The sequence below is a fragment of the Peromyscus maniculatus genome, chromosome 4 (assembly GCF_049852395.1).
Source record: "Peromyscus maniculatus bairdii isolate BWxNUB_F1_BW_parent chromosome 4, HU_Pman_BW_mat_3.1, whole genome shotgun sequence".
Lineage (NCBI taxonomy): Eukaryota > Metazoa > Chordata > Mammalia > Rodentia > Cricetidae > Peromyscus > Peromyscus maniculatus.
In genome coordinates this window covers 79,468,953-79,484,804 of record NC_134855.1, presented here as the reverse complement: position 1 = coordinate 79,484,804, position 15,852 = coordinate 79,468,953, and the positions used below count along the sequence as shown (strand labels likewise).

Here is a 15,852-nt window from a genome sequence, read left to right as displayed (position 1 = left end):
CACTGACCCATTAGAAAGTGCATTTATATCTCAGCAAAGCCTGTGTTTGACAAGTAAGTCAAACACAGTAAATGTGAGCTCTAGAGCCATGTGGACAGCTGCCATCAGCAGCGGGTGTGGCAATGATGCTGGCAGCCATGGTGTCATTTTGGATGTCCTCATCTGGCACCCTGGCATTCCCTTCCCTCCACTCATCTCATGGCGGTGGTTACTCATTTTTTTCTTAGTAGAATCAAACAAAACAAGGCTCTATCATTTAAATAACCCTCAGGAATCTTTGCAAAGAGGAGACTTATAGTTGAAGAATTAAAAATACCACCTCTAATTATGTCCACTCCTGTAAAGCTTTGCTCTGACTGATGCCTAAGGCAGGGAGGCTTGGGAGGTATGGCAACCATCTTTGACCTTCCATGAATTGTTTGGCCTTACTATTCTTGCCTCAAAGTGCCACATGGTAGGAGTTTCCACTGTGGGCTTGTTGTTTCAATTTCTATACATATTCTATTAGGTTACATTTGTTATGAATATTTTATACTGTGAATTGATTTATCAAATAAACTTACGGTAAAATATTGTACCCATTTTAAAGATGGGAAAACTGAAGGTCAGAAATATGAACTACTGATAATCTCTGCAGGGAGGAAAATCACTGTATACTCATTCACATGTGTGCTTTTATACATTATAGTTAAGAGGAGGCTATATGGGATACACTACATGTGTGAGTGCTGAAGGCATAGGAAGCTCATGGTATTTTATCCAGATGTGACTCATAGATGAATCTAGTAAAGGTGGGGTTGATAGAGTTTAGATCAAAGCCTTAAGTGCTAGTGAAGTTAAAATGTCTTTCTGTGCATTTTCACTTCCATTTCATATGATATCTTAGTGTGAGAGGGTATCATAGAAGTCATGTAAGTAACTCTATCCAGTTTAGTCCCCTGAATTTACACAGGAGGAGACCAAGACTAGAATAGCAAATGTCTTGCAGCCCCTAGTATTGGAGAAGGTAGCCTTCTGGTTTATTACATTCCTTACTTCTAACACCAACTAATCCCACTTGTACAGATGCCTTGGACTACTAGTTCTCTGGGGCCAGAGATGGTCCCAGACTTGCGTTTGCAGAGGCTGGCTAGGGAGACTCCTGCCGGCCAACCAGGAAAGACAACAGGATGGCAGATGCTCTTCAACGGAGCCTGTATTCTTACTGAAATGTCAGGTTTTGACTCCGTCTAGGATCTCTGACTTTTCCATCTGTCCTTCACAGGCCAGTGCAGCAGTGACCTTTTCCAGTCCACACACAATGTCATTGTCAAGACTGAGCAAACAGGTGCGTGGGGAGAGGCAGAGGGAGCCACATTGGCCAGGCCAAGCCCTGGGGAGAAAAAGAGGAGGGAGAACAGAAGACCACGGGAGAAAAGCTGGCAGGGAACCCATGGCGGTCATTCCCCAGTCTCCAAGCCCCACCCTGCCATAAGCCTCTTCCTTGCTCTTGGCACCAATGACCACCAATTGTGTCTAATGTGTAGATGGGTGGTGAGCCATCCTTCGCCGGTCACAGCACCATCCAGATGCAAGGCCAGTTGCTGGGTAAATACAGACTCTAAGGTGGGCTTTCTTCTCAGGAAGAGTGAGGCTGGGTTCAGAAAAGCAAGGGGAAGGTAGAAGTCTTTGTTCTCCACCTTCCGCGGGAGTAAGCTTCACACGGAGGGAGCTGCTGTCTTGATGCTGCAGGGGGCATAGTCTCTGGGCCCTCCTGAGCACCCACGGGGATGTTGAAGGTGGTTGTGGAGCACAATCCTCACGAGGATATTTCCACTTGAAAGAACCTATCCCGGGCTCTGAACAAAGTCTGTGGTTTCATAATGTCTACATTCATTTTTGTTCTCTCTCCTCTGTCCCCCAAACTTCATGGGCACAAAAAACGACACAGGTGCCACTGGTCCTGAGTCACTCCGTATGTCCACATCCGGTAGATTATAGGCCATGTGGGCTGACAACGTTTGCCTGAGATCTCCCAGAGGGTTGCGTGCTAGTCACCAAGGACAGAATTTGACCTGGGGGTGGTTTTTGAGTCACTTGGCACCAAAATTAGCCCATGCAGTTATTTAATCTTTTATAAGGGCCCTGGTCTACCATTATTAAAGAAAAAAAAAAAAAACCCAGCTGCTGAACATGTTAATTAAACCTTCCTAGGCCTGTCCTGTAGTTTGGATGGTCTGTGTTTTGTAGACCTGCCCAAGCTCTGTAGACAGATCAGGATTTGGCTTAGAGAATGGCCTTGGCCTTACATATAGCCCCACTGCAAGGGCCAGGGTGATATTGGAGAGGCTCCAAAGAAGATGATAATCCTCCTTGACCATCCGGACATTCTTGTGTTGCTGGTTCAGAAAAGCTGAGCTCAAGGGTGGAGAAGGTCCACCCTAGGAAGAGGGGAGAGGAGGCTCACAGAGGGGCCACCCCCAAACCTCTTTGGAGATTGTTTTTAGAGACAACAACAGATGTACAAGGTGACCCAACAAGGACAAAGGGTGTAACCCCAAGAGATTGGGCTTAGGGTGTCCAAACACGTAGCTGTGAGTTCAAATACCAGCTAAATCCCCATGTTGTAAACAGAAGGATTTAACCAGTGAGTCAGGCCTTATACCATTTATGCTATAAAAACAAAACAGCTCAGCCAGTGGTTTGCCGTCCTGACCTTCACATGTGGAACCTGGGTATCGGCGAAGCCAGTGTAGCCCAGATTGGGGACCAAGAGCTCGATGCCAGGGACAAGGTGAGAGCATCATGCTCTTGGCCAGCCTGCAGAGAGAATTCTTGTGTTGGAAGCTGGCCTGGATCTGGCGATCGTGTGGGAGTTGGGCTTCCTTGGGGGCAGGTGGAAGGGAGTTTCCTCTTAATCTGCAATCTGAAGAGTGTCTCACTCCAACTAACTCTTGAGACATAGCATACACGATAAGAAAAGGGGGGGGGGCATTTCTGCTTCTCCCAGAGATGCAAAGGCCCACTCATAAAAAGCTTTTTGGGTGATTTGGTAACATTTTTTCCCCTTCTCCTGAGTTTTGAGAATTTTATATCACCTCTTAAGCTACTTGGAGAAAAATTATACAACAGTGGCTGTCACTCATCTTAAGGGTTAGCTACCCTTTGAATTTCAACAATGAAGATATTGTGAGAAAGCTGGCCAGTTTTTTTTTTTTTTCCTGAAAGAAACACCATCAGTTCCCTACCACCGCCAGAAAGAAGAATTCTCTTTAACCCCTTATTATACATTTATTCATCCCCAACAAAGCTTTCCCTCCACTTCAGAGTAAAATTATCCTGGTAATTATGTGGCAGGAGTGAGGTCAAGCAAGGCTAGAGCATTTCTAGAAGAATGGAGTGTTGGTCTAGGACAGGATTGTGTATCCTGAAAATGTAATGAGTGTATATCACAAGGTTAGAAGCATTGCAAAGTGATTCATATGATGTTGGGAGAAAGATGGGCTGACATGGTTAGAAAGTCGCACCGTGCTGAAGTGGAGTCTTACTCCGCTTGGCTGCCTCCTCCTTCCCTCACGCTCTTGGATGAGCAGACACTTAGAATGGGAAATCTTCAGCCCAGAGATAACAATTGTTGACGTTCCCCATTCTCTGTTCCTTGCAGATCCTTCCATTATGAACACATGGAAAGAAGAAAACTATCTCTATGACCCCAGCTATGGTAGCACAGTAGGTAACTAACTCCCTGACTCTGAAGGCCCTTTCGCATGCTTGCTCTGCTCCAGTGTCGTGTTGTCAGCAGGGTCTCTCAATGTCCTTTCTCTTGTTTTTGCTCCCTGCAGATTTTTTGGACAGCAAAACTTTCTGCCGGGCCCAGATTTCCATGACAACCTCCAGTCACCTTCCAGTTGGTAAGTTGTCCAGACATGGACTGGGTTTGCCTCTTGGCTGTGCTTACTAATGATCAATAAAACCTACCACCACCCTACATTTCTACCTGGCTGGAGTCTTTCTCATTAAAAAGCTAGGGAATGAACTGAATTGTCATCTGGATGAGTAGCTATACTTCCCAGCCAGTATGTATACACCAAAGATTGTCAGCGCACATCCCTCCACAAGTATTCTTCTGCGCCACTCTGTGTAACTAGTCACTCTCTTAAGACAATGAAAGTTCCTTGCATTTCCCCCTGTTTTTAACACAAACTTGCTTTGGGAATAAACTTGGTAATAGCATTTGTATTTATTGGAGAGAAGACTAGATTTCATTTTCAGTTGCATCCCAAACATACATTTTGAACTATGTTTGGCCTTAGAGAACAATGAACTCTAAACACCTGTGGACCGGAGGGCATGGTCTACAGACAGAGTGATTTGGAAGTTTGAACAGCAGCCCTGCACTTACATTCCTACTCCCCAATGCCCCCCTCCCCTGAACCCAGCCCATTTTGAGGTCTAACCTTGATGGCTCATCAGCACTCTGCAATCAGAGCTTCTGTCCTGTGTCAGTGATGTTCTCATCAGTTGCATTGGTCATGGTTCGATACAACTTGGGACTATCCACAATGCTTTGTCAAAGGTTATAGCAATGTTGGCACATAGGGGGCTAGGTCTGGGAAGGGGCTTTCAGACACCAGGTACATTTATATGTGTCCTATAAGAATTAGCTAAAAGAAAGAGTTTGTGTTGTTCCTTGACCTGGTTATTTCTGGGTCTGTGAAGCTGAGACATCATCTGCAAGAGAAATGTTCTTCAGGAACTGACCTTGGGGGCAGTGACAGAACTGGAAATGAACAGGGTCTGTGTGAACAACAGCATGGGCTTGAACAATACTGCCTGCTCTTCTTTTGCTTTGGTTGAATGTATGGTTGTGTGAACTGAACTATTGAGAGCTTTTAGTTTGAAGTTTTGTTTCCGTCAAGCCCCTTGAATGAGAGGGCTGGGAGCTAGTTTAAGCACTTTTGGAATTGTAGTTGAGATCTGAAGGCGGCCCTGTCGCCCAAGCCTTTAGTGCGTGTCCCTTGAAGTGATTTGTGAAGTGATCAGGAAGCAAGGCCAATGTCAGAAAGGAGGTAGTGTATTGCCACTATGGAGGATCAGTCCATCTGAGTAATTTTCCGTGGCAATTGTTGCCACCTAGAGAAGACTCCCAGCTTCAGGGCTGAATAAAGCACCCAAGTCACCCACTAGTTTCCACCCCAACTTCCTGTGGCGTCACCTGCCACGACTTTCCGGTTAGGTCTTTAATTCGGCAAAAGATTTCAGCTAAGGATAAAATGGAACCAACTGCTTCTCACAAACTCCCAGGAAGTCACAGCCCTGTTACCTCACATCCTGGTCTGTCTGCCTTCCACTCTTGTGCCTTAGATCTTCTAGCATCTCAGAACAGCAGGGTGTCAAGGCAGCAGCTTATACCTGCATGCTCTAACAGCAGGAGCTGCTGTCCCCTGCATCCACCTATTTGTGGTGGTTTTAGATGGCCCTTCCTTAAAATGAGCTGTAGGAATCTGTCCCCTCACCTCCACCCCATCTCCATTCTCCTGTTCTCCATTATCATCCTTACGCTGGAACAGCTGGAAAACAAGATGAGTAATTCAATCCTTCTATCTTAAAAACAAAAGGCAAAGTAAAACAACACCATGGTGTCTGCAGTTGGTGAATTCTTTGTATTTTAGGTCTGGTAGGACAGTAATAGCAACCATATATGAGTCAATTTCTTCCAGAATAGTTTAGTCTCTACTGGATGGGGCCAGAATGCCCCCAAAGACCTTTGCCATCTGTCCTAGTCTTGCTATGTCAAGTTCCTATAAAATAGGGTGCAGTTAAACATCTATCTATGTTTTCATGCAAGTTCAAGCTGAGCTAAGGAGAGGCTCTGTGTCAACTGATGGTCTCCTCGATAGTGCAGGTGGGGAAGCCGGCTTTGTTTTGATTTTTTTTTTTTCATCTGCCCATTCCATAAAATGGCTGCCACCAGTGTTCTGATCTGCTCGATAGAAGCAGAAGCCAGTCCTGCCAACTCGGGCTTGATGTGTTTATCTACTGACTTGTTGAGCCTCAAGCTAGGGTGGCACGGTCTATTAGAACACTAAGATTTGTATATCCCGTAAAGAAATGGCTCACAGCTGACTCATATGCAAATACATCTAATCTCTGCTTTCTTGAGAAGCAGCTAGGCTGAAAAGCATAGGCTCCCACTTAGACTGTAAACTCAGGGCTTGGGACTGCTTCTGCCTGGACCCCACAGACACCTTGACCCCAAGTGTCTGAGAGAGAAACAAGAGAAAGCCAGGCTGGACAACCTCTGTCGAGCTAGCCATTATTTTATGAAAATGAATCACTTGACCATATGGCCCACTTCAAAAGTCTGGCTTTTGTTTTGTGGCAGTGGGGAGTACAAGGGGGCAGAGAGAGGCAGTTGTATTAAATGAGCTCCTAGATCAAAAGGCCTTAGAGTTAAGGCTGGTAGGGTTTTTGTGGCTTCCTCTGCATGTTGGCAGGAGGAGAATGTCTAGAAGAAACATCCATCTTTTTGTCTTGGATTACTTTTTCTCCTATGTGAGGATGGGGACATCTGGCCTCGTGTGTGTGTGTGTGTGTGTGTGTGTGTGTGTGTGTGTGTGTGTGTATGGTCTAGCTTGACGAAAGGGCTGACATCTCAAAGAGAATCAATTCAGTCTTTTAATCTAGAGTCTATGAACCCCCTAAGTGAGCCAGGGATTCCCAAAATGACTGACGAAATTTCATTAGTGTGACACACTTGCATTTTCTAGTGGAGAACATTTAGGTGTTCATCCAATTCTCAAAGATACCATAACCCCAAAGTGATGAATTCTGCGTCAGATTGGAGCCCCCGTGTACTGAGTAAGGCCAGTGGGCCAAGAAACTCTTGTGTTTTTCTGAAGTCATCCCTGGCTCTGAAATCATGGCCCTGTTCCCTCCTGGATCTCATTGGAAAATGAGCTTTGCTTATGGCCTACTGGGTAAATGCCATTCTTTGTCTCCAGAACAACGTGGCCCTGTCAGGGTGATGTATCACTGGGAAACCGGGGTGGGTGCCAGACCTGTCTCAATGTCATCATGTCCTGGTGGGGTGTTGCAACCTTGGCCTGTGAACTGCAGGGGGCCGAGAGAGGCGTCCTTTCCAGTTCTGTGTATTGGTCCTTTTGGATTTCAGAGAAAACCACATAAGGCCAGGCCCTGCTGGCACCAATGCCAGGAGAGCAATTCTTACTCAGAATGAGGAGTTTCTCTTTTATTTAATCCCTCTTCTCATCTCAGTGACTTTTGGAAAACCTGCTAGGAATGTGGAAGCGTGAGAAGCTCAGGGATGGATGGATGGATGGATGGATGGATGGATGGATGGATGGATGGATAGGTATACCCACACACTGGGAAGTATAAAAACAGTGCATAGGAATTGTGTGTGTGTGTGTGTGTGTGTGTGTGTGTGTGTGTGTGTGTGTGTGTGTAGACACTATGGAAGTGGATTGGCTCTTGGAAGGACATTTGAGAAGTGTGTTATGTGACCAAAGACCCTCCCCCTTAGGAGGCTTCTTCTGAGATCCAACTACTGGTATTTACAGCCTGGCTCTACTTTTAGGCTCTTTCTTGGATCCTCCATAGGAGCAGACCCAACCTTACAGGGTTTTTGTATGAATTATATAATAGCATCTACCTCATATCATTATTTTATGAATGACATATGGAAAATGTTTTGTATTGTGTCTGGTCCATGGCAAGAACTTAATAAATAGGAGTTATTTTTTCTTAACTATTTTATCTTATCATTTTACTTTGGTGGTGCTGGGGATCAAGCCTAGGGCCTTCTTTGTACGAGTGCTCTAACCCTGGGCCATGTCCCCCCATGTCCCCAGCCTGTTTAGTCACTTTAACTTTGGTGGCTCATAAACTCTCTTTTGAATAGTGGCCTGCTCTATCAGATGCTTGCCTGGACCCCCTCCCTGTGTTGATGAATCTAGAATGCTCTCAAAGGCCTTAACAGGGATCCTTAGGTTAGGAAGTTCTTCTATAATGTCACAAGAAGGGACATGTTTTGCTTAATTTCTTTGAAGGATTGACTTGTGTTTAGAGACTATGTTGAATCAAAACTGGCTAGCTATTGATTACGGGACTTGGGATGAGATCGCCAATGGTCCACACAATACCTGAGGCAACCTTGGAAATATACAAACACAGACACACACAGACACAGACAGACAGACCCACACACCTGGGGGAGGGCCCCTAGGTTGTTACTTTCCTTTCCTTTAACAGTTCTTTTAATGATGCATTTATTTTAATTGATGCACATGAGTGTTTTGCCTGTACATATATATGTGTCCCATGGGCTTGCCTGGTGACCGTGGTAATCAGAAGAGGACATCAGATCCCCTGGTACTAGACCTACAGATAGTTGTGAACCATGTAGGTGCTGAGAACCAATTCAAATCCTCCGCAAGAGCAACATGTGCTTTTAACTGCTGAACCATCGCTTCGATCCCTTCTTCATCTTAAAAAAATTAATCTGTAATAATGATACATTTATGAGCCATGCTGTGACAGTTTGATACTTGCATATAATATGTGATAATCAAATCAGACTTGGTAGCTAGCTAGCATCCCCGCCTCTTCAGTGTTCATCGTCTCAGTGCTGGGAGCCTTGGGACTTCTTGGTTCTAGTTCTTTGTAAATCTATGTAATAAATCACCAGGCATTATGTGTTCATCCTACTGCCTGGTGGACAATTGACCTTGTTCCTGCAGGGAAACTGCGCTTGTGGCATGTCATTGAGTCTCCCGCTGTTCCTCTCATCCCCCCTTCATCCCTAGCCTTCATCGTTCAGCTTGTTGTTTTGCTGGGATTAAACTTTTCAACCTGTCATATATACCTGAGAACATCAGTGTTTTAGGTTTTTTTTTTTTTTTAGGAGAATTATCACATCATAGATCTGCCTCTGTCTTCTCCTCTATGGAGACAGTGAAAGGGTTACCATAAAGAGTCATTTGTTAAACTAATCTGTGTTTCCATAGTCCACTGTGGCCCTCTGTGCTAGGCTCAGGCCACTCAATGGCCCCTTTGTCAAGGTGATTAAAATGTAACTTTGCATGCCAAAAACCGGCACTCCTCTAGCTTAAACGTTATCCTCCTTTGTTTTGAGTGTTTACATTTTTGTATTATGTTATAAAAACATCCTTTGGATGACCTAAATCTTCCCATGGTTTACCATCTCTCTCAGAATGAAGCAGAACAAAGTCCTTTCAAAAATTTCTGTAAGGCATTAATGATCTCTGCCCATCTCTCTGCCCCTTGTCTACATCCGCACTGGCTTCTTTCTGTGCTGTGTAAACATTTAATGCACAGTGACCTGAGGCCCTTTGCACTTACTGTCTTCATTTATAGAACGTTTGTCCCCAGAGTCTCTGAGTGGCCACCTCCCCCACATCCCATGGGTCCCTGTGTCGCAGAATTCTTCCGTGACTCTGCTGTATTAAGTTGTAAACGAGTTCCACTTCTCTACTTCGACCGCCATTTCTACCCTGCATTATTTTTCTCCATGGCATGCATCCTCTGTTTTATGACTGCCGCACAGCCAGACAGTACTGACATGCAGTGGGTGGTCAGTGAACACTGATGAAGTGTGTGACGAGAACAATACTTACGTGAGGTGTGTGAACTGAGGTGCTCTCACTTTTCTCCTTAGCCGAGTCACCTGATATGAAAAAGGAACAAGACCACCCTGTAAAGTCCCACACCAAAAAGCACAGTAAGTTGCCTGGCACTATTTCCTCCGTCTCCATTCCTTTGCTTCTATAGGTGGCTTGTTTTCTGTCAAAGGGACTCCTTATGTGACTGTTTCTGAAAGTGGGACCTCCTGGGGATTTCTTCCTCATCTTAATTTCTCTAAAACTAGGACACTGAGTGGATAAGAACTTGTGGACAGAAGGTTAGACTTCCCTTTGTCTAGGAGAAAACAGGGTAGGGCAAGGAGAGAGATGGGAAAGAGTGTCTGAGATGCATCACTTTTTCTTTGGGGGAGGTCTTGTCCCAAGAAATGACTGTTTGTTCTGAAGACTCAACTTTGCTCTCTGGGAGTTGGATTTCCCCAGGGCTAAAACTTTATGAACAGCCAGGCAGAGGTGGCACATGCCTTTAATCCCAGCATTTGGGAGGCAGAGGCAGATGGTATCTCTGTGAGTTCGAGGCCAGCCTGGTCTACAGAGCGAGTTCCAGAGCCCTGTCTCAAAAACAAAACAAAACAACAACAACAACAAAAAAAACAAAAAACAAAACAAAACAACAACAACAACAAAACCCCAAAAAACCAGAAACCAAAAAACAAAGTCCTTATGAACGAATATGGACTATCAGAGACATAGACTAGAGGGGGCACAGAGAACTGTCAAGATTGTACAATCAAGAATTGCCAGAAACCTGGGGTGTCTTCACTCTGCTCCACCAGCTTATCCTATAAAGGTAAACTCATACTGTTCCCCAAGTCCCATGGGGAAGGGGCTCTGACATGCATCTCCTGGAAGTAAAATCAAATTCCAGGAGCTGCCTAGCTTTTAAGTTGGTTCCCTTGATCCCTTTTTGAAAATTCCCTCTACCCAACATGCTCTTGGTGTTAAGACTCTATGCTCTGCTGTCGCCATGGTTGAAGCACAGCTGTAGGGTTGGGGTAACCAAGGGAGGTATTAGATAAATGGCTGAGGATCGATGTCTGAAATGAAGCCCAGTCTATTTGTGAACAATAACTAGGAGAAACTCAGCCTGGATTACATGGTTAACATCAATTCTTTAGTCCTGGCTTTGCCAGTGGTTGGTTGTGCCACATTGGTTAAACCACTGAAATTTCCCATGCCTTGACTATACTAGTTGTTCATTCTAAAATGACTATTTGGTGATTCTGTATCTCAAGGAAGAAGCTGTAACTCCACATTGTCTCTCCCTCCTGCTCTCTGATTTGAGCTGTTAATAAGTCATCGTGTCTTGCTTTTCATCAGACCCAAGAGGGACTCACTTATGGGAGTTCATTCGAGACATTCTCCTGAGTCCAGATAAGAACCCAGGGCTGATCAAATGGGAAGACCGTTCAGAAGGCATCTTCAGGTTCCTGAAGTCAGAGGCTGTGGCTCAGCTGTGGGGGAAAAAGAAAAACAACAGTAGTATGACCTATGAGAAGCTCAGCCGGGCCATGAGGTGAGCAACTTCATGTTCTTCCAATGGCAAGGCCACAGAGCAGGTGCTCCCTCAGTGTTCAGACTGAATGACTACCTTACTCATCTCCTTCTTACAGATATTACTACAAACGGGAAATCCTGGAACGTGTGGACGGACGACGGCTGGTCTATAAATTTGGGAAGAATGCTCGTGGATGGAGAGAAAATGAGAACTGAGGCTGCCAACACTTGGGACACAAACCAAAAACACACAGCAAATGGATTATGATCAATGAAGAACTGGACGTAAATATTTCAAAGACTACTTTTCAGTGATATTTATGTACTATGAAGGGACAAAAAAAAATCTACTTCTGATGGGAAGAATGAACACTACAGTTGATGAAAAAATTATTTTGTTACTTTGAAGTATGTCCTATGTGGGGAGCAAACGTACACAGTTTTCTGTGAACTATGAAGCTGTATGTGGTTGTGATGTGCTGTTGCCTCTGTTGTGATGTTTTGTTTTGTTTTTTTCCTACCCCGAGAACAACAGGGCCTGTAGCCTTGCGCTTCTTGTCAAGAGGAAGGGAAAAGAAATAAGAGGGCATTAAATATTTTCATAGACAAGATGATTCAGAGAAAAGGCGATGTGTTCTCTGCACATAAGCATCCATGTGACCTCCTCAAGAGAAATGGGATTCATTGGTAGGACAAAAGTTCAGGGTCTCAGATTGATGGGATCAACCCAAAGGATGCTGGGAAAATTGACTTGACTTAGGAGATAGGGAATAGAGAATGGCAACTTCCATAATCCAGAGTGGCCTATAATCACTGCATGATTACATGACTGGGAATGTTTAAATAAATGAGAATGATGGTGGGGGAAGGACTTACCCTCATTCAGGGATGACTCTCCTGTACCCCCTTTACACTTGGATGGTTAAAAATGTCATTTGCTTCATGTGGTCACTTCTAGCTATGTAGAATTCAGCCCAACTATTGAAAAAAAGGTGGGAAAAGGAGGTGGTGGCATGGGGATGGCTGATGAGCATGCTCTTGTATCTGTACTTTAAAGATTCTTGCTGGGTACAGTTGACATTTGGGGTTGGTTCATTCTTTGTGGCGGGGGTTGTACTGTGCATTGTAAAATGTGTAGCAATATCTATGACCTCCACCAGTACTTTGTACCTGTCACAAACTGAAGTGCTCGTAGAAGTTGTCAAGTGTCTCTAGGGGGACGAAAATACCCTTGAGTAAGAACATCAATTGAACTAGTCAATATAAAGGTAGCCATTCAGTCTTAGAACAAAGAGATTTGTAGAATCTTTTAGTCCCTAGAGTAAAGAAAAAGCAAGACCTCGAAGTCAATGTATTTTTAGTTTGTGTGTGTGTGTGTGTGTGTGTGTGTGTGTGTGTGTATGTGTGTGTGTGTGTGTGTGTGTTTTAATATCAGTGACAACAGGATGCAATAGATGGAAGACATTCTTTTCAGGCTGCCACATGAAAGCCAAGGTCAGATAAATGCAGTGACATAGCGGGAAATTCAGGAGGAAATGTTTGCCCTGGGAATGCAGAGAGAAGTTTACACTGCAGAAGGATCTACTGAGGAAAGAATCTGTGTATGTGCGTGCGTGTGTGTGTGTGTGTGTGTGTGTGTGTGTGTGTGTGTGTGTGTGATGGTACTAGGGGCATTTGGCAGTCTTCTCTCTGCTGTTCTTTGCATGGCTTTCCCTGGCTTTGGTCTAGGGTGGCAAGGTCTTTCTCGGGGGTTCCCTTCCCTCAAGCCTGTGAGTTTCTCTGATTGCTGTAACTGGCTTTGGCTCTTTTTACAGCTTCTCCGTCACAGAGCTATCCTTGTCAAGGAGTAGGAGAGTCTACAGAGGACTGGTGGGAACAGTTCTGTGGACAAATAGATTGTGCTGTTCTCTGAGAGTGACAGTTTCTTGGCACCTGGTGCCTATTTCAATAGGCTGCAGTATTAAGTGTTCTGCATATCTATTTTCTTGGCTTGAATTTGCTGTTTTCATGACTTGGAGAACTCCAGGTAACGAAGCTATGCCAGCTTGGGGAGTAGCAGAGCGTGTCCCACCACAGTTCGAAAGGAAAACCCTACAGAGAAGCCCTCTTTCTCTAGGGAATCATCACTTAATTGATAAGTTCATCTGTGATTAATCGGCTAATGGCTCACCAAAAACAGTCTCCTTGAATATTCCAAAGTGACATATTAGTGGTTTCCATGGGAACCTAAGTCAAGTAATGGAACATTAATACTTCACAAGTCTGAGATCATCTGAGGCTCCTATATGACTTGATAAAATTAAGCAAGGCCCTGGATCCCAGGGATAGGTCCACAACTTCTTCAGTGTGCTGCCTGAGCAAGGCAGACCCAGGCCATGAGTTTCATGCACAGAGCCTTCCTTCAAATTCCTGTCTGATTAGATTGTAAGCTCTCTGAGGGCAGGGACCAAGTCTGATCCCTTTTGTTATCCTCATACCTGGGGTGCAACAGGATAACTATTCACTGAATGAATGATGACTATCTTCTGGGAGACTCCTCTGACTGGACAGACACCAGTCATATTCATAACTGGGATGTGAATCACTTCTCCAGAACAGAGCACAATAACCGAACCTTCAAGGACATATCCTCTTTGATGAACATTTTACTGTGACAACTCTCCTTTGCCTCTACCTGTGCTGAAAAGAAATTCAAACAGGCTGCTTGGTTCCACACATCAGTGTCTGCTGGAGGAGAATTCTATTGCCTTACCCAGAACTGTGAGACTTAACCTGGTTACAAGATACCAGCAATGAACCCCTGACCTATTTAATCAATGAAGATTATAAATGTGTTTATATGATGTTAATTGATATTTAAGCATAAAACCGTTTTCAGTTTTAGTATTTAGGGGTTGGTTTTTATTTTTTCTTTCTTGAAAAATGCTGAGGGATATTTTGAAAAGGTTAGCCATGCATGTTAGATGTTAGTTTTGCAAGTGTGTCCTTTTTTTAGTGTATAAAATGTAAGAAAAGGGAGAGCAGTGAGAGGGAGAAGCAACTACATTATTCTTCTGTAGTTTAAATAAAGCACCTAGCAGGTGTCCTGTGCGTAGTGGAGCATCAAATATGTGAGGAGTGTATGTGAGAATATAGGTTGTACAAGGCACATGATCTGGACCTATGGAGGAACACGGACTATGAGAATGAACCGCCATCATGGCGATCTTCGTGTCACAGGTGAGTGATCCTCAGCTGTGAGGCTCAAGATGCAGAGTCTAGCGTAAGGAGACCATTAAGAAAACCCAATTTCTTGGAACAGTGTCTCATAAACTTTCTGAAACATGTGGGCTTCCAAGTTTAGTTGAATTGGGGTTAATCGTTCTGTAGCTATAAATTTTATTCTTGCCATCGGCTTCTGGGTTGGTAATTGGTGGACAGCAACCCTACTGCCACTGGTTTTTGTTTTTGTTTTGTTTTTAAATCAGAACCTTTCCCCCTTAAACTGTTAAATCCAAACGGTTTCTGTTCAATGAAAGAATTCTATTTTTCAGAAATATGTTTTTATTTGTTTGTTTGATGGGTCCCAGAAAACACTAATAAAAACCACAGAGGCCATGCTGGAGATGTGTTTCCTTCTTTGGGATAAGCTGTCCTGCAAACTAAATGCAGGAACAGAACATGGCTTCTGGTTACATCAGTGCCTTTTTTTTTTTTTTTTTAAAAAAGGACTTATTTATTTTGTGCATATGTGTGTGTGTACCTGCTTGTCTGTACACCATGTGTGTGAAAAGGTGTCAGGTCTCATGGGACTGTAATTGCAGGTGGTTGTGAGCAGTTGGATTTGAGTGCTGGGAACCAAACCCAGGTACTCTACAGACACATCAAGCATTCTTAAGTGCTGAGCCATCTTTCCAGTTCCCAGCTGTTGGCATTTCTCTCTCCTGTGCCAGATGTTGTGGAGGATGATAGAGACAAAGCTGCTCAGCTCTACTGTAGCTCTGTCATGTGGAAACAGACAAAGAAAAATCAAACATAGCACATCCCATGTGTGGAGCCAGGAGAAAGGCTGGAGGGGATGAGAGCAGGTGAGGGGGTGCCGCTGGTTTAGGGAGAGCTGAGAAAGCAAGCACCTCAGTAAAGTTCTGACAGTTCTAAGAGGAGGAGCCTCGAATAACTGGCAGAGTGTGCTGTGCCAAACAGCCGCCAAATGCAAAGACCCGGAGGTGGCCGCGTTACTGTTGTACCTAATGAACAGCGAAGAAGTCCGTTTGCAGAAACAGACTTACAGTGGTCGGCCATGATGAAAGAGAAGCATGGGCAGGGCAGACCAGAGCAAAGCACAGGCACACAGGGAGGGTCTGCTCTTTGCTTTGCATGGGGGTGGGGCATTCAAAGGAGAGCATGCTTCAACTCCTGGCTCAAATGGTGGTTGTGCCCAGAGTGAACTTCTGTAGAAAAGCATTTGGTGCCCAGTGTACATTCACAGTAGTGGGATCCAGCACAGATCCCTTTCTCATTCTGGTTTCTAATACAATGCTCATAAATGTTTTCAGTAACTGAGCTCTGGTTATGGTACCTTTCTCCATGGACCCACTGTCTGTCACTCAGTCACCTAACCCCACACAGGTGTAATGAAAATAATAGCTAATTGCTTGGGGGACAATTCACAAGGTGTGAAGAACTGTGATAGGCTCTTACTCACTGTATTTAA

General features: G+C 44.4%; 1 protein-coding gene across 3 annotated transcripts in view; it reads left to right on the top strand.

The window, feature by feature from the left end:
- Positions 1-14,763, top strand: part of Ehf (ETS homologous factor) — a 42,368-nt gene extending 27,605 nt beyond the window's left edge. For all 3 annotated transcript variants that reach the window (XM_016002197.3, XM_076570174.1, XM_076570173.1), the window contains 6 exons: positions 1,265-1,327; positions 3,644-3,712; positions 3,822-3,890; positions 9,680-9,742; positions 10,983-11,178; positions 11,276-14,763. In XM_016002197.3, the coding sequence (XP_015857683.1) occupies positions 1,265-1,327; positions 3,644-3,712; positions 3,822-3,890; positions 9,680-9,742; positions 10,983-11,178; positions 11,276-11,375 (560 nt within the window). In that variant the 3' untranslated portion in view covers positions 11,376-14,763. The remainder of the gene's footprint in view (positions 1-1,264; positions 1,328-3,643; positions 3,713-3,821; positions 3,891-9,679; positions 9,743-10,982; positions 11,179-11,275) is intronic.
- Positions 14,764-15,852: the final 1,089 nt, after the last annotated feature.